The following is a 20,687-nucleotide window of genomic DNA, read 5'->3' as shown; positions in this document are numbered from 1 at the left end:
TTGTTTTGAGAAATTCCCTGTTGGGGGTGGGGGGTGGGGGGTGCAAAAAGAAGCTTCAAGAAATGCTAACCTTATTAACAGGACATAGAGTCTAAAATTCTGTATAAAACAGTGGTATACAATGAAAAAGGACAGCAAAAAAAAAAAAAATTCAAAATGGATGATGATCTAACTAATCTGAAAAGATAGAATATGCCAGTGACCTGAACTTTATTTTATATATCTATCACTTATTTATTGTTTGCTTTTATTTCCCACCTCCTCACTCCTTTTGTGGGTGAGATCAGTGAACAAATTCATCATAACTTGTGAATCATAATAGCCAAAACACTCAGCCAAGACAGAGAAGGGAGTAGATTTCATAGACTGAGAAAATTCTAGAATATGAGCTCTTGAAGGGCCCTTAGAGGGTGTTTAGTTCCACACTCCTCAGATGACAGTGTCTGGAGGTCAGGAAAGGGGAGCTAATTTGCTCGAGATCATATAGCTAACTGGCAAGGTTAGAGATGAAACCCAGGCTTCACCTCTCACTTGTGTGATGCATGTATGTGTGTATATGCATATATGTGTGTATATACGTACATACATACACACCAGTTCAGAAGGTCAATTTAGTAAGGGGCAAAGAGCACAGGTCTTGGAATCATAAATACATGAATCCACAGCATGGATGAGTTCAGTCTTAACATGGTCTTGGGCAAGTCAATTTACTTTTTTGAGCCTCAGTTTCTCCATTAGTACAATAGAAACGACATTCTTCCAAGACTATTATAAAGACCATATAATCAGTCGCTCAGGTCCAACTCTTTGTGACCCCATGGATTGCAACATGCCAAGCTTCCCTGTCCATCACCAACAACTTCCAGAGCTTGCTCAAACTCATGTCCATCGAGTCAGTGATGCCATCGAACCCTTCATCCTCTGTCGTCCCCTTCTCCTCCTGCCTTCAATCTTCCCAGCATCAGGGTCTTTTCCAGTGAGTCAGTTCTTCACATCAAATGGCCAAAGTACTGGAGTTTCAGCTTCAGCATCAATCCTTCCAATGAATATTCAGGTTTGATTTCCTTTAGAATTGACTGGTTTGATCTCCTTGCAGTCCAAGGTATTCTCACAGGTCTTATACAGCACCACAGTTCAAAAGCATCAGTTGTTCAGCGCTCAGCTTTCTTTATGGTCCAACTCTCACATCCATACATGACTACTGGAAAAACCATAGCTTTGACTAGATGCACCTTTGTTGGCAAAGTAATGTCTCTGCTTTTTATATGCTGTCTAGGTTGGTCATAGCTTTTCTTCCAAGGAGCAAGCATCTTTTAATTTCATGACTGTAGTCACCATCTGCAGTGATTTTGGAGCCCGAGAAACAAAATCTGTCACTGTCTCCATTGTTTCCCCATCTGTTTGCCACGTAGTGATGGGATCAGATGCCATGATCTTTGTTTTTTGAATATTGAATTTTAAGCCAGCTTTCACTCTCCTCTTTCACTTTCATCAAGGACTCTTTAGTTCTTCTTCGCTTTCTGCCATAAGGGTGGTGTCATCTGCATATCTGAGGTTACTGATATTTCTCCTAGCGATCTTGATTCCAGCTTGTGCTTCATCCAGCCCAATGTTTCTCATGATGTACTCTGCATATAAGTTAAATAAGCAGGGTGACAATATGCAGCCTTGACGTACTTTTTTCCCAATTTGGAGGCAGTCCATTATTCCATGTCCAGTTCTAACTGTTGCTTCCTGACCTGCATACAGATTTCTCAGGAGGCAGGTCAGGTGGTCTGGTATTCCCATCTGTAAGCATTGTTTAAGATTACATAAGAATCCATGTAAACCACACAGCGTGGTGTTTGGTCCCTGATAGCATTGTATTGTGCTCGTGCTCAGTCATCTGCAGCTCTTTGAGATGCCATGGCTTATAGCCCTCCAGTCTCCTCCGTCCATGGGGTTCTCCAGGCAAGAATACTGGAGTGCATGCCATTTCCTTCTCCAGGGGATCTTCCTGACCCAGAGATCAAACCTGTATCTCCTGTGTCTCCTGCATTGGCGGGCAGATTCTTTACCACTAATGCCATCTGGGAAGCCATTGGTACATGATAAGTACACATGAATTATCTGTGGAGTATATAGCTAATAAATTGTTGCAGCCTTCTCCGTGATCCTCAAAGCAGTCCTTTGAGTGTGTATGGCATGTTATTCTTTGTCATTGTTGTTGTTCAGGTGCTAAGTCGTGTCCAACTCTTTGCAACCCCTTAGACTGCAGCACACCAGACTCCCCTGTCCTTCACTATCTCTCAGAGTTTGCTGAAATTCATGTCCATCAAGTTGGTGATGCCATCCAACCATCTCATCCTCTGCTGCCCCCTTCTCCTCCTGCCCTCAATCTTTCCCAGCATCAGGGTCTTTTCCAATGAGTCAGCTTTTCGCATCAGGTGGCCAAAGTATTGGAGCTCCCGCTTCAGCATCAGTCCTTCCAATGAATATTCAGGGTTGATTTCCTTTAGGATTGACTGGTTTGATCTCCAAAGGACTCTCAAGAGTCTTATCTCCCCCAAAATGAACCATTTTAAAGAACACTATCTCTGTTTTGCCTAAATTCAGAAACATTTTTACTGTGTGTGATTTATATGTTTACCATACAAACTTTGCTGACTTTCTTAATTTGAAATGCATTATACTTAAGTTACTGAGATGCTCAAAAACAAAGGTGTCTCTTTAAATGTACTACTACTAACAAAGAGATCTTTACCTAGAGCTTACCTTGTAGGAGGAAGTGTTCAAAGCATTTCACAGATCTTAACTCATAATCTTACGAAGTGGACATCTATTACAGTGAAGTCTCCTCCATACAAATGAGTTCTATTCCGAGAACACATTAGTAAGTCCAGTTTGTGCATAAGTCCAACAAAGTTAGCCTAGGGACCCAACTAACACAGTTGGCTGCATAGCGCTGTACTATAATAAGTCTATAATAGTTTTCACACGAATACTACATACCAGACAAACAGAAAAATAAAACATTTTTAGTCTTACAGTCCAGGACCTTGAAAAGTACAGTGCTACAGTACAGCAGCTGACATACAGGCTGGCATCACGTGAACGGGCAAGAAGAGTTACTGACTAGAGGAGGCAGGAGATGGTAGAGCTGAAGAATCGTCAGCAGTAGGAGACGGAGGACAAGCTGCATCACTCATGCCTGATGTTGATGGCTCAGGTTCTGGTTCCTTGCTGGAGTCAATCCTGTCGACCCTCTTGAAAAGAACGATACAGTGATGCCTGGGTAGTAGCTCTTTTTTTCTCATCATGTCCAACTCTTTGGATGTTAGACGACACGGTAATGCCGGGTTGGATCCTGAACAGCTGCCACGGCCCGGTCTACATTCGGGTCTTGTGCCTCAAAAACTGACCGTGCCTCCTCAGACAAAGAAAACCCCCTGCCATTTCCTGCATTGTGAACCCCTTCACTAATTCTTCTTGTCTCCCTTCATCCTTTCTCTGGGCCTCCAGTTCCATCAGGTCTTCATCAATAAGCTCCTCGGGTTGCACAGCCAGGAGTTCAGTGAAGTCATCCTCTTGCAGACCTAGCTTGAAATGAAGCTGCTCTGCTACTGCGCTCTGTACAGTAAAGCACACAGGAGCATACCCACTCGTAGAGGTGCACTCACTCACAGTGTACACCAGACAGAGGCACTAACTCGCGTGATTGGACATACGAATGCATAGTCACACCTTTGAAAGTTCGAGGTTGAAGGTTCATAGGTAGGGATCTTACTGTCTTAGTCCCACTTTACAGATGAAGAAACCGAGGCACAAAGAGGCTCAGCTTTCCCTGGTTCTTACAACTACTAATTAAAGAACTTGGGATTCAGACACAGACAACCTGGCTCCAGAATCTGTTCCTAATAATTAAACCATACCCTGAAATTCTAGGTACTGTTCCTTGCTTCATGCTGTCACAGTGCCTGTGTGGGGTCCTCAGCGCACATATGATGACCTGGGGAGGGCCACTGCTGTGTCTGCTCCTTTGTGATGACCTTCTCTGTCTTTACCTTTGTAGCTGCTTTCCCTACATTCCTTTAAGAGAGTATCACACAGAGCTCTTTCTGCTTTTATTTTCAACCTAAGCCAGCTCTTCTTGATTGCCCTAAACCATATTTTTAGCTTTCTCTGAATCTAAGACATATGTCCTCATGCCCACTAGAGTCCGCATAACTGTAAAGAGAGCTCAGAGGCTAGCCGTGGGGATTGGTCATTGGTGGACACATTTTCTCATCAGATTCCTCAGAGCAGTGGCCCTCTGGACAAAGGTACCAAGGACGTAATTCTCAGATGATTGTTGTCGGTAGAAAAGGTTTTGATGTGGAGGACTGGGCTGTGATTCTGGGTCTGTGGTTTACTTGCAGAATGAACCTGGGCCAACCAGATGTTCATCAGACTCTTGTAGACACTGGGTATGTTGGTTCAGGTTCTCCAAGAAGCTGCTGTCGAGATGCATTTAGATGTGCGAGAGACTTACTGGGGGAGATGCCTGTGAAGGATGCTGGGAAGGACCCTGAGAAAGGAAGAAAGCCCTCACTGGGCTGCAGGTCTGACACCAGTGATGAAGAGAAGGAAGGAAGGAGGATTGGAGCATAGTGCAGATCTAAGACAGCTTCGGGCTGGTCACTGGGAAGTCTCAAGCCAAGGTTTCCCATTGAAGGAGTCCCATCTCCTCATAGGAACAGGATGCTGTTCTTTGTCAGTGGATGAGAACAGCCCAGGGGAGTTAAGGGATGCAGAGGGCCAACAGCTGGGGCTGTTAGAAAATATGCTACCCACATCAGGAGATCTGAGAGGCGTGTTTTTATGGCCACCATATTGAAGCATCAGCGATGCGTCACATGAGGTGAAATAGTAGTAATAAGTGCTTTGATGAAAAGGAGACAAAGTAATGTGTTACGGAGTGACTGGAAGTGCCATGTGTAAAATAGGTAGCTAGTGCAAAGCTGCGGTATAGCACGGAGAGCTCAGCTCAGTGCTCTGTGCTGACCTAGGCGTGTGGGAGGGAGACCCACGGAGTGGAGATAGATATATATGTATGTGTATATACACGCTCATATATAGCTGATGTCCTTCTGTGTACAGCAGAAGCTAACACAACATTGTAAAGCAACTCTAACCCCCCTCCCCAGCGCCCCCAGAAACACACAAGATCTCTATACAGAAAATGACATCTGTGCATCTATGATATGGAAGAAGAAGAAATGGTTAAGAATCAGAAAAAAAAACTGGTGTTCTCTCCCAAGTCTGGCAGCGTAAATCAGTCCTGTTATCCTCTTACACCTTCTGATTCTGTATGCTGACCAGCAGCTAGCTTGTTGTTTGTGCCCAAGGTGTGCTAAAATGAGAATGAGTATGATTTCTTATAATTACATTCATGAGCTCTCCAAACTGGCTTTTCCTGTGGTTCTTTCTCTTGATTATTCCAAAGCATGAGTTTAGGATTCATGGGTCTTAGTTTCAACCCACTTCTGTATCCTTAGTGACAAACTTAAATTAGATACTAAGATTTTTGAGAGAGGACATGATTGTACAAACCAGACAGAGAATTACTAGTCTAGGGGCTGGCAGACTTTCTCTGAAGGGCCAGATAGTCAATATTTAGGCTTTACCACCTGTATGTTCTTTGTCACAAGGACTCCACTTTGCATAGAAGCAGCCATAAACAATATGTACATGACTAGGGGTAAAACTTTTGTTTATAAAGTCAGGCAGGGGACCAGATTTGACTGACGGTCCTTAGTTTGCCAACCCCTGTTCTGGTGTGATGATAATATGCCTTGGCAAGCCTGCTCAGATCCATGTACATATGGTCGTAGTGTGCGGGCCCTCCTGGGGATGTTAAAAAAAATAACTCTCCCTTTTGGATCCCAGTGGGAAAAAATGAGGATTGCTGAGGCATCAAGACACAAGAGTGGGAGATGAGTAGGGAAGCTCAAGATACGAAGCTGGGCGATTGTTACGACCCCAGGATGGAGGCCGCGGCTGAGAAAGAGCTGCCAGCGGGAAGTTGAGTCCTGCCAGGCTCTCTGCCTGCTGCCCTCTGCCACCTCTGGAAGTCCAGAGGACCAATCCTGCCTCTATAACCAAACCCTGAAGGTCTGCACACGCAGTTCACACACCAGGTGACCCCCGGATGGAGTGTTGAGGGAGAGGGCTCCTTTGTGGAGCACTGACCCACAGGCACTGGGGCACCTCTGGAGTCCCTGGGCCAACCCTACAGGGAGCTGTCGGTACCAATTCTATGCATTAGGACACAGATTCAGATGCCATTCCTAGGTTCCACAGCAAAACCAGCTGAGATTCCAGTTTCAGAACCCACATTCCTTTCCCTGAACCACGCTGCCTCTCCCGAAGGCACAGTTCTGGGTCAAGTAATGCTGTGGATCTGAGAATTCCCTCGGCAAGCTGGAGCTCTTAGAATCCCAGCCTCCCCATCCAGACTTGAGCAGTTCCAGGAATTGTTCTTATGATTGTTGCCACTGCTAATGATCCTTGATAAACTCCCATTATTAACGTCTGACACTCATGGTTCATGCTGGTGGCCAGTTGTCTCTTAGTGAAAGCCACTGTCAAAGAAAGGGGAAACTTGCCTCTTGTGGAGTTGGTTAGTTTAAAAATACAGTGATATGGTTTCAGTATTTCAATGGAAAGGTCACAAAGGTCAAATGCATCATTGATGTGTGAGCTTATGGCGCCCACTAGATGGATTGATTCTCATGGGAATACTAATGGGTTCCCAAAGTTCCTTGGGGGAAGGGAGAAGTGCTGCCCTGAGTATAAACTTGTTCTCCCAACTGTAGTATAAACTCCTAGAGCGAGGACCAGGGCCACTCTTTTTGATAGGCCTGCAGCTCTTAGCAGAGTTCCCACAATCAGTCCTCATGACCCTAAGTAAACAGCAGAGTGCTTCATTCCATTTATGGATTGGCTTTGTGGGGGAACCACAGTGTCTCCAACTGTAAATGAGAGATTTGGGGATGAGGGGGGAACACAGTCAGTAGTCAACCACGTAAGGTCTGTCACAACTGAGATGTGCTGTCCACGTGGCAGGTAAGATGAGAAGGCAGCTCGTAACCTGATCTGTCTGTCATGGACAGGACAGTGCATGCGTGCCTAAATATAGACCAGCTGTCCCAACCCAGAAGCAAGCACAGCTCAGACAGCCTCGCTAAGTGATCACAGTTCCTTCACCTGGAACAGCAGCTGACCTGTGGATCCTGGAGCTCTTCATTCCTTCTTCTGACCCAAAAAGGATCGTTTCTGACAAAACTTGCTGCTGTGATGTGTTTATTGAGCCCTTTGTTCTGATCTGGACGTTGAGTAGGCACACAGTGTTGTACTGAACACTGTCAGAGAAAACAGTCTAGGTCCTGAGTCCTAACAGCTCTCAGCCTAGTTCTGTACAAGAGATTTGTGAATTCCCAACATGAAATGCAGAATGAAACACTGCCGAAGATTTAGAGGAAGGCACGATTGGCTCTCACCAGAGACCTAGAAAGCATGGCATTTGCTGTGGACCTTAGGTTCCCATCTCTGACTTGAGATGCCCCTTACGTAAGGATGTGTGACCAGAGACTGGCTGACATGCCCGTGAGCTGCAGCCACTCACTGCCTTTGCCCCGGGCCCTTTGCAGGATCGATTTCTGCCAAAGTAGACTGAGAGATCATATCCATCAAGGTCAGGGCCCTTGGACTTGGCTCTTGGATCTCTGGGATGCTGTTTTTTCCCAGATCCTTCCTCAGAAGTGGTGGAGGGGGCGATGGGGAAGTCTGGCCCCTGAAAGGTCTCACAGGGTCCCATGTTTCTGCCTGTCTCTGCGTCCTCTTTTCTCTTCCTCTGCTTTATAGTTTTTATAAACATTAGGAGCCTTATATTTTTGAACTTGGGGAATTATTTATACTAGTCTTCAGTAGTTTGATCCAGCAAATGTTTACTTTCCATGCAAATATGAGTAACATAAACTCATGACAAAACAGCAGTCCTGATACCCAGTGTCTTGGTCATCAGATCTCCTGACTTGATTCCGCCCTGCCCCCCTCCCCCCATTATAGAGAATATATCTTTGTTCACATGGATACATCTTTCTACTGGTACTTCAGAAGGACCTCTGGGCTACAGGAGCTAAGTTTTAATTCCAGAGTTTACATCTGACCCGTTGTATGTCCTTGGACAAGTAGCCTCACCTTTCTGGGCAGTGATAATAAATGAATGACTGGACACCAGGATCCCTTCCAGTTGCCGTGTTATGGGAGTTATTGTGTTTGACCGTAAATGTAAGAATAACTTCTCTTAATGATGATGTCTGTGAGAGGATTTTGAGGATTATTCCTTCTTAAATTACTTCAGGCTTGTGATTGTGAGTTAAAATGACCTGGATCTATTGATCCAATTTTGCCATCAGCCATCCTGTCAACAGGATGTTTTTATTTCCTTTTTTTAAATATTTACTTATTTATTTGGCTGCACCAGGTCTTGATTGCAGCATACAGGATCTTTCCTTGTGCCACACAAATTCTTAGTTGTAGCATGCAGCCTGTTATTTGTGGCTCGTGGGATCTAGTTTCCTGACTAGAGATTGAACCCAGGCCCCCTGCATTGGAAGCACAGAGTTAGCCACTAGACCACCGGAGAAGTCCAGGGCTTTTGTTTTTAGAACTCACCGCCTATCTGATTCTTGCTTTTCATTTAGCTTTCTCCAGGGATCACTCATCCCATAAAATCCTACACCGTTGTTTGCAAAATTCTTTCGTTACTCATCTTCTCCCAGGAAGAAACCCTCAGAATCTTACCACTTTTCTACTTCTAGGAACAAATGATATAATGTAACAAGTATCAACCAACAACCATTTACTTAGTATTTAATAGTTACTATTTACTCATATTTTATCCCATTGAGTCCTTCAAAGGACCCTGTAAAGTGTTCGGTTCTCTTTGGCATTTCACAGTGTGGGAGAGGAGGTGCAGAGAGATTAAAAGTTTTGTCCAAGGCCCTGCGGCAAAGTCATCTGAGAATGTGGACTCCCACGTTTCTGACCCACTTTAGCCTCTTTCTGTTGCTCGCCCGTTCCTTTTGAATTGGCCATGAACAGATGATAAGGAGGGCCAGGAAGAATGTGGATGGTTTCCAATTTGGAAGTTTGATGATACCAAGAAAGATTTGGGGAAGAATTTGTTCTTTCGTTTGGCTTTCAGAGCTTGCTTTGCCCTTGATTTTTCAGTCAGCCCTAACACTTCTGCCCCTGCCCCAGAATTAAGAACCAGAGATTATTAAAAACCAAGCCACTGGTTCTGAATCTAAATCTCTGTGTAAATATAACTCGTTAGATCTTACATGGAGCAGCTCTCCTAAGTTCCCCAAAGATGACTTTGATGTGAATCCCTCATCTAATCCAAGTCCTTGCTTTTATAAATAGAGAAAAGAGGGCTCAGAAAGGTGAGATGGCATGCCGGAGGTCAGTCCGCCAAGGCTGACAGAGCTGGGCCTTGACCCTCCTTCTGTTGTTTGACTCTGCCTCCCATAAAGCTAGTACCATTCACCACATAAGGACTGTGTAGGAATTCTTCTCTCTCCATGGTTGAAAAGAATTGATTTTGAAGACAAAGCGATCTCATTTAGATCTAGGCTCTGCTGCGTTCTAGGCCTGTGACCCAGAACTCATTATTAACGTCTCTGCACTTCAATTTCTCCATCCCCCCCATAAAAGAAAACAAACAAACAACGGAGGAAATAATATCTACTTCACAGGGTAGACCAGAGACGCATAGCAGGTGCTTGCTAAATGGCAGCTGTAGTTGTTACAGTCAATATAGACATTTTTGTTCTTATTACTTTCACATGTAACGTCTATACAAGGTATAATTGTGACTTGGAAAGCGATTCCATACCTTGGCCAATGTCAAGGTCTCAGTCAGTTTCATGTGTACCCTAGGAATAGGAGCAGTAAGAATAGTGGGGTGCTCTGCTAAATACTTTGTATAAATGATCTCCAGTCCTTGCAGCAGCCCTGCAAACTATGTGTTCTCCCTGTTGAACAAATGAGGTTCCAAGAGGTTTATGTAACCCGTCCAAGGCCAGAGCCAGGAGTGACCAGGGCCAGGGTTTGAGTCCAGCCTGGGCTCCAGCATCAGCTTTGGTCTGCCATTTTATGGGTTCTGAGACCCACCGAGGCTTGGGGTGAGGGTTTGGGAGGGGGGATAAAGATTAAAAGGGCATTGAGATAAGGGAACCAGTCATTATTTGGCCAGTCATCTTTTCCAGAAACTCTCGCCAACCGCCCCTTTCCTGCTCCTGTTATCACTAGCCAGTGGATGGCTGGGCTGGGCTGGGCTGGGCTCCTCTGCTGAAATCCTTCAGAGCTTTCCTGTTCTAGAGTTTTGCAAGAAGGTGGGAGGAGTGTTTTTATGCTGGGCAGGCTTCCCATGAGTGATTGTGGAAAGGAAGGGGAGTGATTTTGTAGGGCCCTAAAAAGAAGCCAGGAAGACGAGGAAAAAATAAAACCCTGTTGAAAAGAAAACAAATTGACTCAGGCGTTTTCTGACATTATCTTTCGTCTAGACTTGGAGATCGAAGCTCAGGCCAGAAGTCTGGAAATGCCCATTTTCTTCTTGCTGTGTAACTGACCTTCCTAATGACCCAAGACACATCATTACAACTGCCTGATAGCCACACACCAAAAACAGCCCAGCCACATATTGTCTAATGTTTTCCTTTATTTTTAGCATTCTTTCCTTTCCTCAGGAGGTACCCAAGGCAATAAAAACAAATCTTAAACGAACATTTTATATGAGTGCTTAGACTTGTTTTCACAAGCTTATCTCATTTGCCCTTTACAGCAGCCCAGTGAGATAGGTAGGCAGCCCAGGGTTTATCCTCCCAAGCTCACAGGTAAGCAGCCAGAGCTCAGAGACCTGTCCACGACCTCATAAAGGCAGAGTTGGAGCCGGGTCCCTGGTCTCCTGACTCCTGTCCCATGCACGAGGCCCACACACTGTGAGGTGGAATTCCAACCTGCTTGAGGCTTTTCACCCCAAACCATAAGTTCTAGCTTTCTGTTTACCTGAGCTGCCCACTGCCTTGCTATGATGATGGGGTAAAACCCTCTACAGTGGGGTTGGAGGGAAGTATAGGGAACTGAAGGTAGGAAGCAGGGAATGTCTTTTTCTCAAGGGAGTTTAGCAAGGGCTTGGTATTTACTGAGCGTTCAGTTTTCAGAGAGGAAATAAAAAATAAAGGTCACATGAGTTTAACTGGATGACTGTTAATCTCTTGCATATATTTTACACTGCACGCTTTGCAAAGGGCTTATGCTTGTGTGTGTGTTTAATTCACATACTGTATATCACTCAAAGTATACAAGTCAGTGTTTTTAGTATATTCACAGGATTGTGCAACCATCATCACAGTCTAATTTAGGAACGTTTTTATGACCCCAAGAAGAAACTTTGTCCCCATTAGAAGTCATTTCCTATTCCCATCATCAAGCAACTACTAATCTATTTTCTGTCTCTGAATATTTACCAATTCTAATATTTCATACCGGTGGAATCTAGCTTCCTTTCACTTAGCACAGTGCTTTCAAAGTTTACACATTTTGTAACATGTATTTGTACTTTATTCTTCTACTGCTGAATAATATTCCATTATATGATATCCCAAATTCTCTCTATATATCCATCAGCTTATAGGCATTTGGGTTGTTTCCACTTTGGCTATAATGAGTAAAGCTGCTGTGAACATTTGTTTACGGGTTTTTCTGTGGATGTGTGTTTCCTTTACTCCTAGGACATACCTACAAGTGGAATTGCTGGGTCATGTGGTGATTCTGTGTTTAACTTTTTGAGGAACTGTCAACTGTGTGTGTGTTTAGAAATTTACTGAGATATATTTCCCATATTGGGCTTTTTGGTGGCTCAGTGGTAAAGAATCTGCCTGCCAGTGCAGGAGATGCAGGTTTGATCCCTGAGTCAGGAAGATCCCCTGGAGAAGGGGATGGCTACCCTACCAGATTTCTTGCCTGGGAAATTCCACAGACAGAGGAGCCTGGCGGGCTACAGTCCATGGGTCACCAAAGAGTCGAACACGGCTTAGCTTCTAAGCAACAATTTCTCATACCATAAAAGTCACCCATTTACGTATACAGTTCAGTGGTTTTAGCATTTCCCAGGGTTGTGCAACCATCACCACAGTCTAATTTTAGGAAATTTTCATCAGCCTCAAAAAGAAACACCGTTCTCATTAGCAGTCACTTTCCATTCCTGCTTACCAGCCCACCTCCTTCCCAGGCAACCGCTAGTTGACTTGCTACCTTTGAATTTTCCTATTCTAGACGTTTTACATAAACAAAGTCATGTGATCCAGTCTCTGGTCACTAGTTTCTTTCACTTAGCACAGTGTTTTGGGGATCCAGCCATACTGTGGCAAGTTATTAGTATTTCATTCATTTATATGACTGAATAATATTCCCTTGTATGAATATCCCACCTTTTATTTATCCAGCTTCTGCCTCTGTCATCCCATTGTGTTCTCCCTGTGTGTCTCTATCTCTGTTTTCTTATAAGGACTCCCGTCACTGGAGTAAGGCCCACACTAATCCCATGTAACTTCATTTTAATTCATTATATCTGCAAAGACCCTATTTTCAAATGTCATGTTCTGAGGTTCCTTGAGTTTTGGAGGGGACACTGTTCAACCCATAAAGACACGAAGGAGTAATCACATGAATTCAGATAGAAGTCTTTTAAAGTTGCAAGCTGAGGTAGGATTTTTGGCAAGGTTTCATACCAAAACAGCTTGGGAAGAACTTTCCTGGGGCTGTAGACCATTATGGAGCTAACTGGTTTCATAGACGTGGTTTTATGTCAGAAGAGTGAAATTCCAAGTGTCTCTGGGCCCAACTCATCCTAACACCTACTCCATCTTATTACCAGACCTCGAAAACCTCTTTGATCTTGACCACAAGAAACAAGCATGTATGGATTTTTGTGCCAGAGAAAATTATTGTATTCATTCAACACATATGTAATGAATACCCACTATGTTCTGGGACTGTTCTAGGCACCACAGATGACAGAGGAGACTGGAACACATCTTGAGTACTACAACTGGCAACATTTCTCTGGCCCTTTCTGCGTTTCATCCTTACAGCCACCCTCTGGAGATTTGTAAACAAGGAAACTGAGACCAGGGTGAAATGATTTCTCCTCCTCTGTGACTAAACAGACCGGGTCACATTTGCATCCCCAGCCTGAGCTGGCGGCACTGAGGCTGGGTCAGTCTTCCTTTGAATGCTTGACCCACAAGCATTCAACACAGGGGGCGTGAAAAAGGAATTGGGTGAGAAGGCAGGATAAGTTGGTTGTCACAACATGGCTATTCTTGTCAGTTTGAGGAACCTGGTCTTTATTCTGAAGGTGATGAGGAGTCATGGGTGGTATTGAGGGGGTCTGACTTATTATGCTGTGTACTTCAGACATTCAGTCAACACACGATTGTGGACCTGTGTCATAGATGGGGCTTCCTTCTAGGAATAAAACTTACAAAAGAGACAGTACCTCTGCCGTCACTGAGTTCATCGCCTAATGTATGCAGTGATGCAGAAGAAGTTGGTATTCTCCTGAAATTCTGTTTGAAACACAGGAAAGTTCAAGTGAGAAGCACAGTTGAAGAAATAAACAGGAAGTGGTTTTAAAAAGAGAGACCTCTGTAAGTCCTCCTGAGGATCACAGGGACCCACTGATGCATTTTAAGCAGGGCAGAGGCACAAAGACAGGAGGTGGTCATTGAGAAACAGGGAAGGGTGATAGATAACGCCTGGGCTTCTGTCTCGGAGAACTGACCGGATGGCGGTGTTGGTGTGCGTCACTGAGACACAGGATGCAGGAGGAGTTCCATTGAGATTGTTGAGCTTGACCTGCTTGTGGGAGAGCTGAATGGTGGTGCTCGGCAGATTGGGGGGCTGGCGGGGAGGAAGGGACGGGGGAGCAGTTATAGGACAGAAAGCTCAGGAGACAGAACCAAGCCAGAGATTAAGATCTGTGAGTTGTCATCACATAGCTGAAGCTGTGAGAACAGACAGGATACCCTGGAGAGTCTCCAGAGGGAGAGTAAGGTCACAGGAGGGTGTGCGCAGAGCACTGAGGAAAGCCCCCTGGATGGGCTGGCCGGGGGAGAGGGGGTCCAGAGACCACGGAGAGTGCAGGATGCCCCCCAAGAGGCTGCCCTGGCACCTCCCCTGGCGCTGGGCCTTCCTCTCTCCCGGGTGTCAACCCTCTGCCATTGGAGAGCTCATCTCGCACATCTAATGGAGTAACATAGCCATCGATTCTGTTAACAGACATCCAGTTCACAAGACCTGTAATGGGCATTCACTTTGGAGGTCGACAGAGCTGTCGATGGAACAGTTTTTCCCCAGAGGCCCATGGCGTTTCCTGCTATACGCTGGCATTAGTTGACCTCTCCAGCATCAGAAAAGACTGGAGAGTCATTAATGCGGTAGAGCTGGTGATCCCGCCCAGGGCCATGAGAAGGGTGCTAAAACAGGTCAGATAACAAAGGGCAGAAAGAGAACTAAGTCCCCTCTGAAATGTTCACTAGCCCCAGAAAGCCCCCATCATCACCACTAAAACATCAGCCCCACTGGCCATCACACTGCCAGAAATGACATCTAACCTTTCTTTTGAACAAAAAGTTTTGCTGGTGGAGTTACTGTATGCCGAATACATTTTTTTATTTTTTGCTTATTCTGCAAAGAGACTCAGAACTTGTTCTGTGTATCTGGGCTTTATTAGATAAATGTTGGCACTGAAGAGGTAACGTCAGCAGTCACTGCTCTTAGACACCCATGGGCCAGGCAAGGAAGCAGGGTGACAGTGGGTATAATGAAGCGTGGGCCACGTGCTGTTCACACCCAAAACAATGACCAAGTCCAGGAAGGTTTCAGGGAGAATATGATATCCGTGTAGGGTCTTAAAAGTCTGCCTGTGGATGCTAAAGAAGTAAAATCCAGGCGGAAGGAAGAGCACAAACCAAAGCAAAGAATCATAAAAGGGGCTGGTGTGTCCACGGACTGATGAAGCTTCCATATGCCTGGGGTATGGGAGGAGGAAAGCAGGAAATGGGTCAGACTGTGAAAGGCCTTGTATGTTGTGCTAAGGCATTTGGACTAAGCTTAGAGAGCCAGCCAAATGAATAATGCCCTTGGCTTGGGGTGTAGCACTCTAAAACTATTATCTGTCTTTAGTACCTCGCTTCCTTTCTAACACAACAGCGAGAGTTTAAGATAAGAGTTAAGTAGAAAAAGAAAAAAAAGACCCATAGAGTACAGGAGCCCGGCAGCGTTGTCCTGGGAGGACGTGGAAGGGCAGGCTGGAGGGGCCCCGGACGGTCTGAAGGGACTGGTGGTTCCGTTCCGTGTACTTTACCAGGTAGTGCGGTGACATGGTCCAGGCCCCTTGCTGCCTGAGTCTTCGGGAAGCAGAGCTTCATTTAATAAAGCCAGCGTAGCTTTGAGGGAGGCGATGCCCCAGGAGCCCCCAGAGAGAGGGGAGGCAGTGGCGTTCCCTTGCCCGAGGCTGGCCTCGCCGAGGGCCTGGACCCTGAGCAGCCTCGCCTCCCGGAGCGGGGCAGGTGGTGACCGGGCGACAGTGGCCTCCGGGCGACCCCGGGGGCAGCGCGGAGGTCCTGAGCCGGGAGGGGGCAGTAAGGGAGGGCAGCGGGCGGGCAGGCGCTGAGGACGCTGCCGCTGCGGGACATCGCCTCTGCCCCTCAGAGCCCCTCGTCCTCCGCCCGCCCGGTCCGGGAGAGGGCCGCCTTCCCTTCCCCGTCCCCTCACACAGCTCTTGCTCTCTGTTCACAGACTCCCTGCGGAACATCTCCTCGGCCCCGCACGGGCCGCGCTCCTCTCCAGCCGAGCTCAGCAGCTCCAGCCAGCACCTTCTCCGAGAGCGGAAAGCCTCGGCCCCGTCGCACTCCAGCCAGCCGACCCTGTTCACCTTCGAGCCCGCGCTGTCCAACCACGTGCAGCCCGCCCTGTCCGCCAGCGCGCCTCAGGAGTACCTCTATCTGCACCAGTGCATCAGCCGCAGGGCGGAGAGCACACGGTAGGCGCGCTGCCGAGCGCTCGCAGGGCCCGGTCCTTTTCAGCCTCTGCTTTTTAATTTTGAAGGCGCGGGAGTAAACTATCATTACATCTCTCCAGGTGACCAGATACATAATTATAAAACAAAATCACCATTGCTCTAGTTTAGGTAACCTTCACATTTTATGGGTATCATCTACATTGCTATATAATGATACTTGGATTCCAAAGAATCCTTTCATTATCAAAAATCTTGCTATAAAAACTTTAATTTGGAAAAAAAGGCGTTAAGAAGCTAGAGTTTCAGAATCAAAAACAAAGTCAGTGCATTTGTTGACCCTAACAATATAGCTATAAAACCTTAACATTGTTGAGTAAATCCGTATCTCAGTTTTGCTACCACTGCAGCGTTCCATGTGGCAGCCACTCTCCACATGTGGCTATCTAAATTGGAATCAATTAAAATTAAATAAAACTCGGGAATGTCCCTGGTGGTCCAGTGAATAACAATCTGCCTGCCAGCCCAGGGGACACACATTTGATCCCTGATCGGGGAACTACTACCCACAAGCCGTGGTGCAACTAAGCCTGCATGCCACAACTAGAGAGTCCGTGAGCCACAACAAAAGTCCCCCATGATGCAGCTAAGACCAGACACAGTGAAATAAAGAACAGTTGTGACTGTGGTGATGATGAAAGAAAATAGATGCCAAAGATGTCTGTAACAGCATAAATTTAAAAGAAAATTATTTTAATTAAATTGCACTGAATATTAAGTTATTCAGTTGCACCAGCCATATTTCAAGTGCTCAGTGGCCACACGTGGCCACTGGCTACCATACAGGGTCATGCAAATACAAAACATTTTCATCATCACAGAAAGTCATAGCAAGAACTCTCTGCTCTAGAGTAAGTTTTTGTTTTTCTGACAGCGAAAACTCTCTCAGGTATAGAGCCTGTACATACTTTTATTACCTTTTAGTCTCATCATTAGGGTAAACAAAAGCACAGGGCTTCTGGACTTTGCTGGAACTGGTTCCCAATTCTACCATGGCCAGCAGATTGCAAATCATGTTCCTGAATTAATTAATTTAGAAATAACTAATTTGTGTTATGAGAATTAAGGCAGTTAGAGAGCTGGTTTATTGATAAATCACATTACGGAATATTTTCATGCATAATCACACTTAAACCAATCAAACACACTGAGAAATTGCTAGGATCGATCATTTCTCTCTGTTTCACGGATGAAGAAACTGAGACTCACAACTTCTGAATGACAGAGGTCGGACTAGAACCCAGGCTTCTCCTTTCTGGTCGTGTACTCTTTTCTCTACACTGTGCTGTTCTGTGATTCTGGTTTTCTGAGTCATTTTCATACACTCCCAATACTCAGTTTGAAATCTGCCTCAAAAACTCATTTTCCTCAAGCAGCACGATTCATTTGTGAACTTTCGCTAATTCAGGTGACCTCCATCAGTGTACGCATGAGGGGCTGAGTTCTACATGGGTAGAATGAATTAGCCAAGATCCCTGAACTAGTTAGCACCTAATTCTTCTGAACCACAGACCAGGGACACTGGTAGAATGCAAAGTATTTCACAGGCTTTTCAGTTCAGTCAGTTATGGTTTCAGATTCAGGTTTGGCCACTTTGTGACCTTGGGGGCCATTTATTTAGCCTTCTTGACCTTCAGTTTCCTTCTCTGCAGAGTGAGAATAATTAACTCATGAGCATAATTAATGAACATAAAATGGCAAAACATTCCTGAGGTACCCATGAGGTAGGAGGTCCTCGGGACATACTGCCAGATGCTCTCCCAGGCCCCCACCCCTTCTGCTACACATAGGATCACAGGGGAGTAAGGAATGAGAGGCTGTACAGTCATAGTTTTAGTGAAAGACAGAGCACTTTATATTAGTGTCTCTCAAACAGGAACGGCACACGAAATACCCAAGCATCTTGTTGAAATGCTGCGTCTGATTCGGTGGGCCTGCGGTGGGTCCTGAGATCCTGGTATTCTGCAAAACCGTAAATGATGCTAGCACAGACTGCAGGTCACCCTTCCATTTTTATATTAATGCGTTACTGTCCTTTGGGACAGGACTCAGATCGCGTATCGTTGCATGATAAATATTTGAACAAATCTGTTACAGAAATATGTTATCTCCATAGCCTGTGGATGTTCATGAATGAAACAGAACTTACCTACATCTGGGGAAGCAACTTGACTGTGGGGCCTTGATCAAGTCGTGCTTTCCTCTGGGTCTTTGTTTTGACTTGTGTGGGTGAGGGAGCAAGAGGTTGATGAGTAGGATCTCAGGGAGATTTTAAAAAATAGTAAACTCAGTGTTTGTAGGATTCCAAGCAGGAATGGAGGGTGGGAAGGAAGCTTTCTTCAGCGGGATACATAGTTTCTGGTGGTAGTAGAGTAGTGTGCATGATAGCAAACATACTATAACAATTACAAACTCCAGACAAAACACTTTAAACAACTGAAGGCACTGAAGCAATCAAAAAGCAGGACAAATTTATTTTAAAAAAAGGGACCCACACTGAACAAGATTCAATTTACATGACTTTTCTTTTGAACGAAATTCGCATACGTAGCATCCCAAGTGTTCGGAAGATAGTGAGAAATTGCTGGACATTTGAAGACACTGTAAAGTTGACCTGTAGTCAAGAGAACTCAGGTCATAGAAACAAAATAAGCTCAGCTTTTGGAGTTAGCATACAAAGACTTTAGAATAGTTGTGTTGATTGCTTTAATCTGTGGCAGGGAGGGAAAACGGATAATGAGTAAAGAGATGGTGAAATTTAGGAAAAAGAAACTTTGAAAAAGAATGTATAAGTTTCAGTTTCTCTGTGGTGGCAGAAGCCACTACAGATTATCCCTCCCACTAATTACAACTAAAAACTCCAGGCAAAATATAATTACCCAAAGACTCTGTAAATGAAAGGAAGCAGATTATGTAGCAGAGCAAAATTTGGAGATGCAACTACGCAGAGTGAATTTTCTGTCTCTGGTGGATTTGTCCTGAGTATGGGCCCCCTCCCAAAGCAGCCCAGTGGGGCAGGCTGCTGAAACTCTAATAGAAATCTCATCTTTCTGCTTAGAGGAACCAGAAAAGGAGCCCTTCGGGGGCTGGGGAAGAGTGGAGTATCCCAGAGTGGAGAGAGCTAGAGAAGGGAGTTCCTAATTCTGGATATGAAAACCACACAAGTCTCAGGCTCACCTTGATGGGAGGCTGTGGGATGGGCATGGAGCCGTGCAGACAGTGAGATGTTCAGTCGTGTCCGACTTTGCGACCCCATGGATTGTAGGGTCCGTGGAATTCTCCAGGCAAGAATACTGGAGTGGATTGCCATTTTCTTCTCCCGGGGATCTTTCCCAACCCAAGGCATCGAACCCAGGTCTCCCACACTGCAGGCAGACTCTTCACTGTTTGACCCACCAGGGAACCCATGTGTGAGGTAGACTCAAACCAGCATAACAAGAGCTTTGTGAACTAAACTGAGATTTTTACTACTACACACAAAAGGAGAAACAGAACTTAAAAGGCTAAACCTAACCATGTTGATTGCCTGCAAAAACAAACACATCAGCATTTTCCAGAGGATGATAAAAGAACGCAGTCTGCATAACATTCAGAATATAATCCAAAATTTCTGGGCATACAGAAAATGAGCAAACTATAACTAATTCTCAAGGGCGAGCACAGGGACCAATCTCATTATTACCAGTGTTGGAGCTTCTACACACAGATTTAAAAGTCCACATTATAATGATATTCCATATGAGAAAAGAAAACACACTTGAAATTAATGAAAAGGAGTAGAAACCCTTATCAACCCAGAGGTCTGAATTCTGCAAAAGTATTCCTTCAGGAATGAAAACAAAGACATTCTCAGATGAAAAAGAAGTAAAAGAATTTCTAGGAGATTTAATTTAAAGAAATAATAAGGCTGAAGCCAAGGTCTTACCAGAAGAGAACTGTAAGCAGGAATGAAGAAAGACAAGCAGAAATAGTAAATATCTTCAAAATTATAAAGTGTTTTTTTCCCTTCTAAATTCTTTAAAATATGTATGAATGTAGAAAACAAATATTAAACATTATCTAGTGGTGTTTTTACATGGTTTCATTTCTCTTCAACCTGAAGTTCCTTTTTTTTTTTTTAACTTTATTTCATTTTGGCCACTCTGCGTGGTTTGTGGGGATCATTCCCTGACCAGGGATTGACCCTAGGCCCATGGCAGTGAACGTGCCAAGTCCTTACACTGGACAGCCAGGAAACTCGCGTGAAGAGCCTCCTTTACCAGTCATGGCCATGTGATTCCCCTGGTGACCAGTTTTCCCAACTTTCACTTATCTGAAAATACCTTTATTTCACCTTTGATTTTATTCATTTTATTGAAGTATACAATTGATGTACAGTGTGGTGTTATTTCTGCTCGACAGCAGTGGTTCAGTTATACACAAGTATAATACACATTCTTTTTCATATTTCTCTTATGGTTTATCACAGAATATTGAGTATAGTTCCCTGTGCCATATTGTATCACCTTTATTTTTG

General features: G+C 44.9%; 1 protein-coding gene across 1 annotated transcript in view; it reads left to right on the top strand.

Moving 5' to 3' along the window:
* The window catches only part of GAB2 (GRB2 associated binding protein 2), a 183,790-nt gene that overhangs the window by 141,272 nt on the left and 21,831 nt on the right, over positions 1-20,687 (top strand). The window contains exon 3 of the mRNA XM_027531764.1: positions 15,892-16,135. Coding sequence (XP_027387565.1) covers positions 15,892-16,135 — 244 coding nt within the window. The remainder of the gene's footprint in view (positions 1-15,891; positions 16,136-20,687) is intronic.

The sequence above is a fragment of the Bos indicus x Bos taurus genome, chromosome 29, assembly GCF_003369695.1.
Source record: "Bos indicus x Bos taurus breed Angus x Brahman F1 hybrid chromosome 29, Bos_hybrid_MaternalHap_v2.0, whole genome shotgun sequence".
Lineage (NCBI taxonomy): Eukaryota > Metazoa > Chordata > Mammalia > Artiodactyla > Bovidae > Bos > Bos indicus x Bos taurus.
Note: the sequence above shows the minus strand (reverse complement) of the source record. Positions and strands in the feature narration are given on the sequence as shown.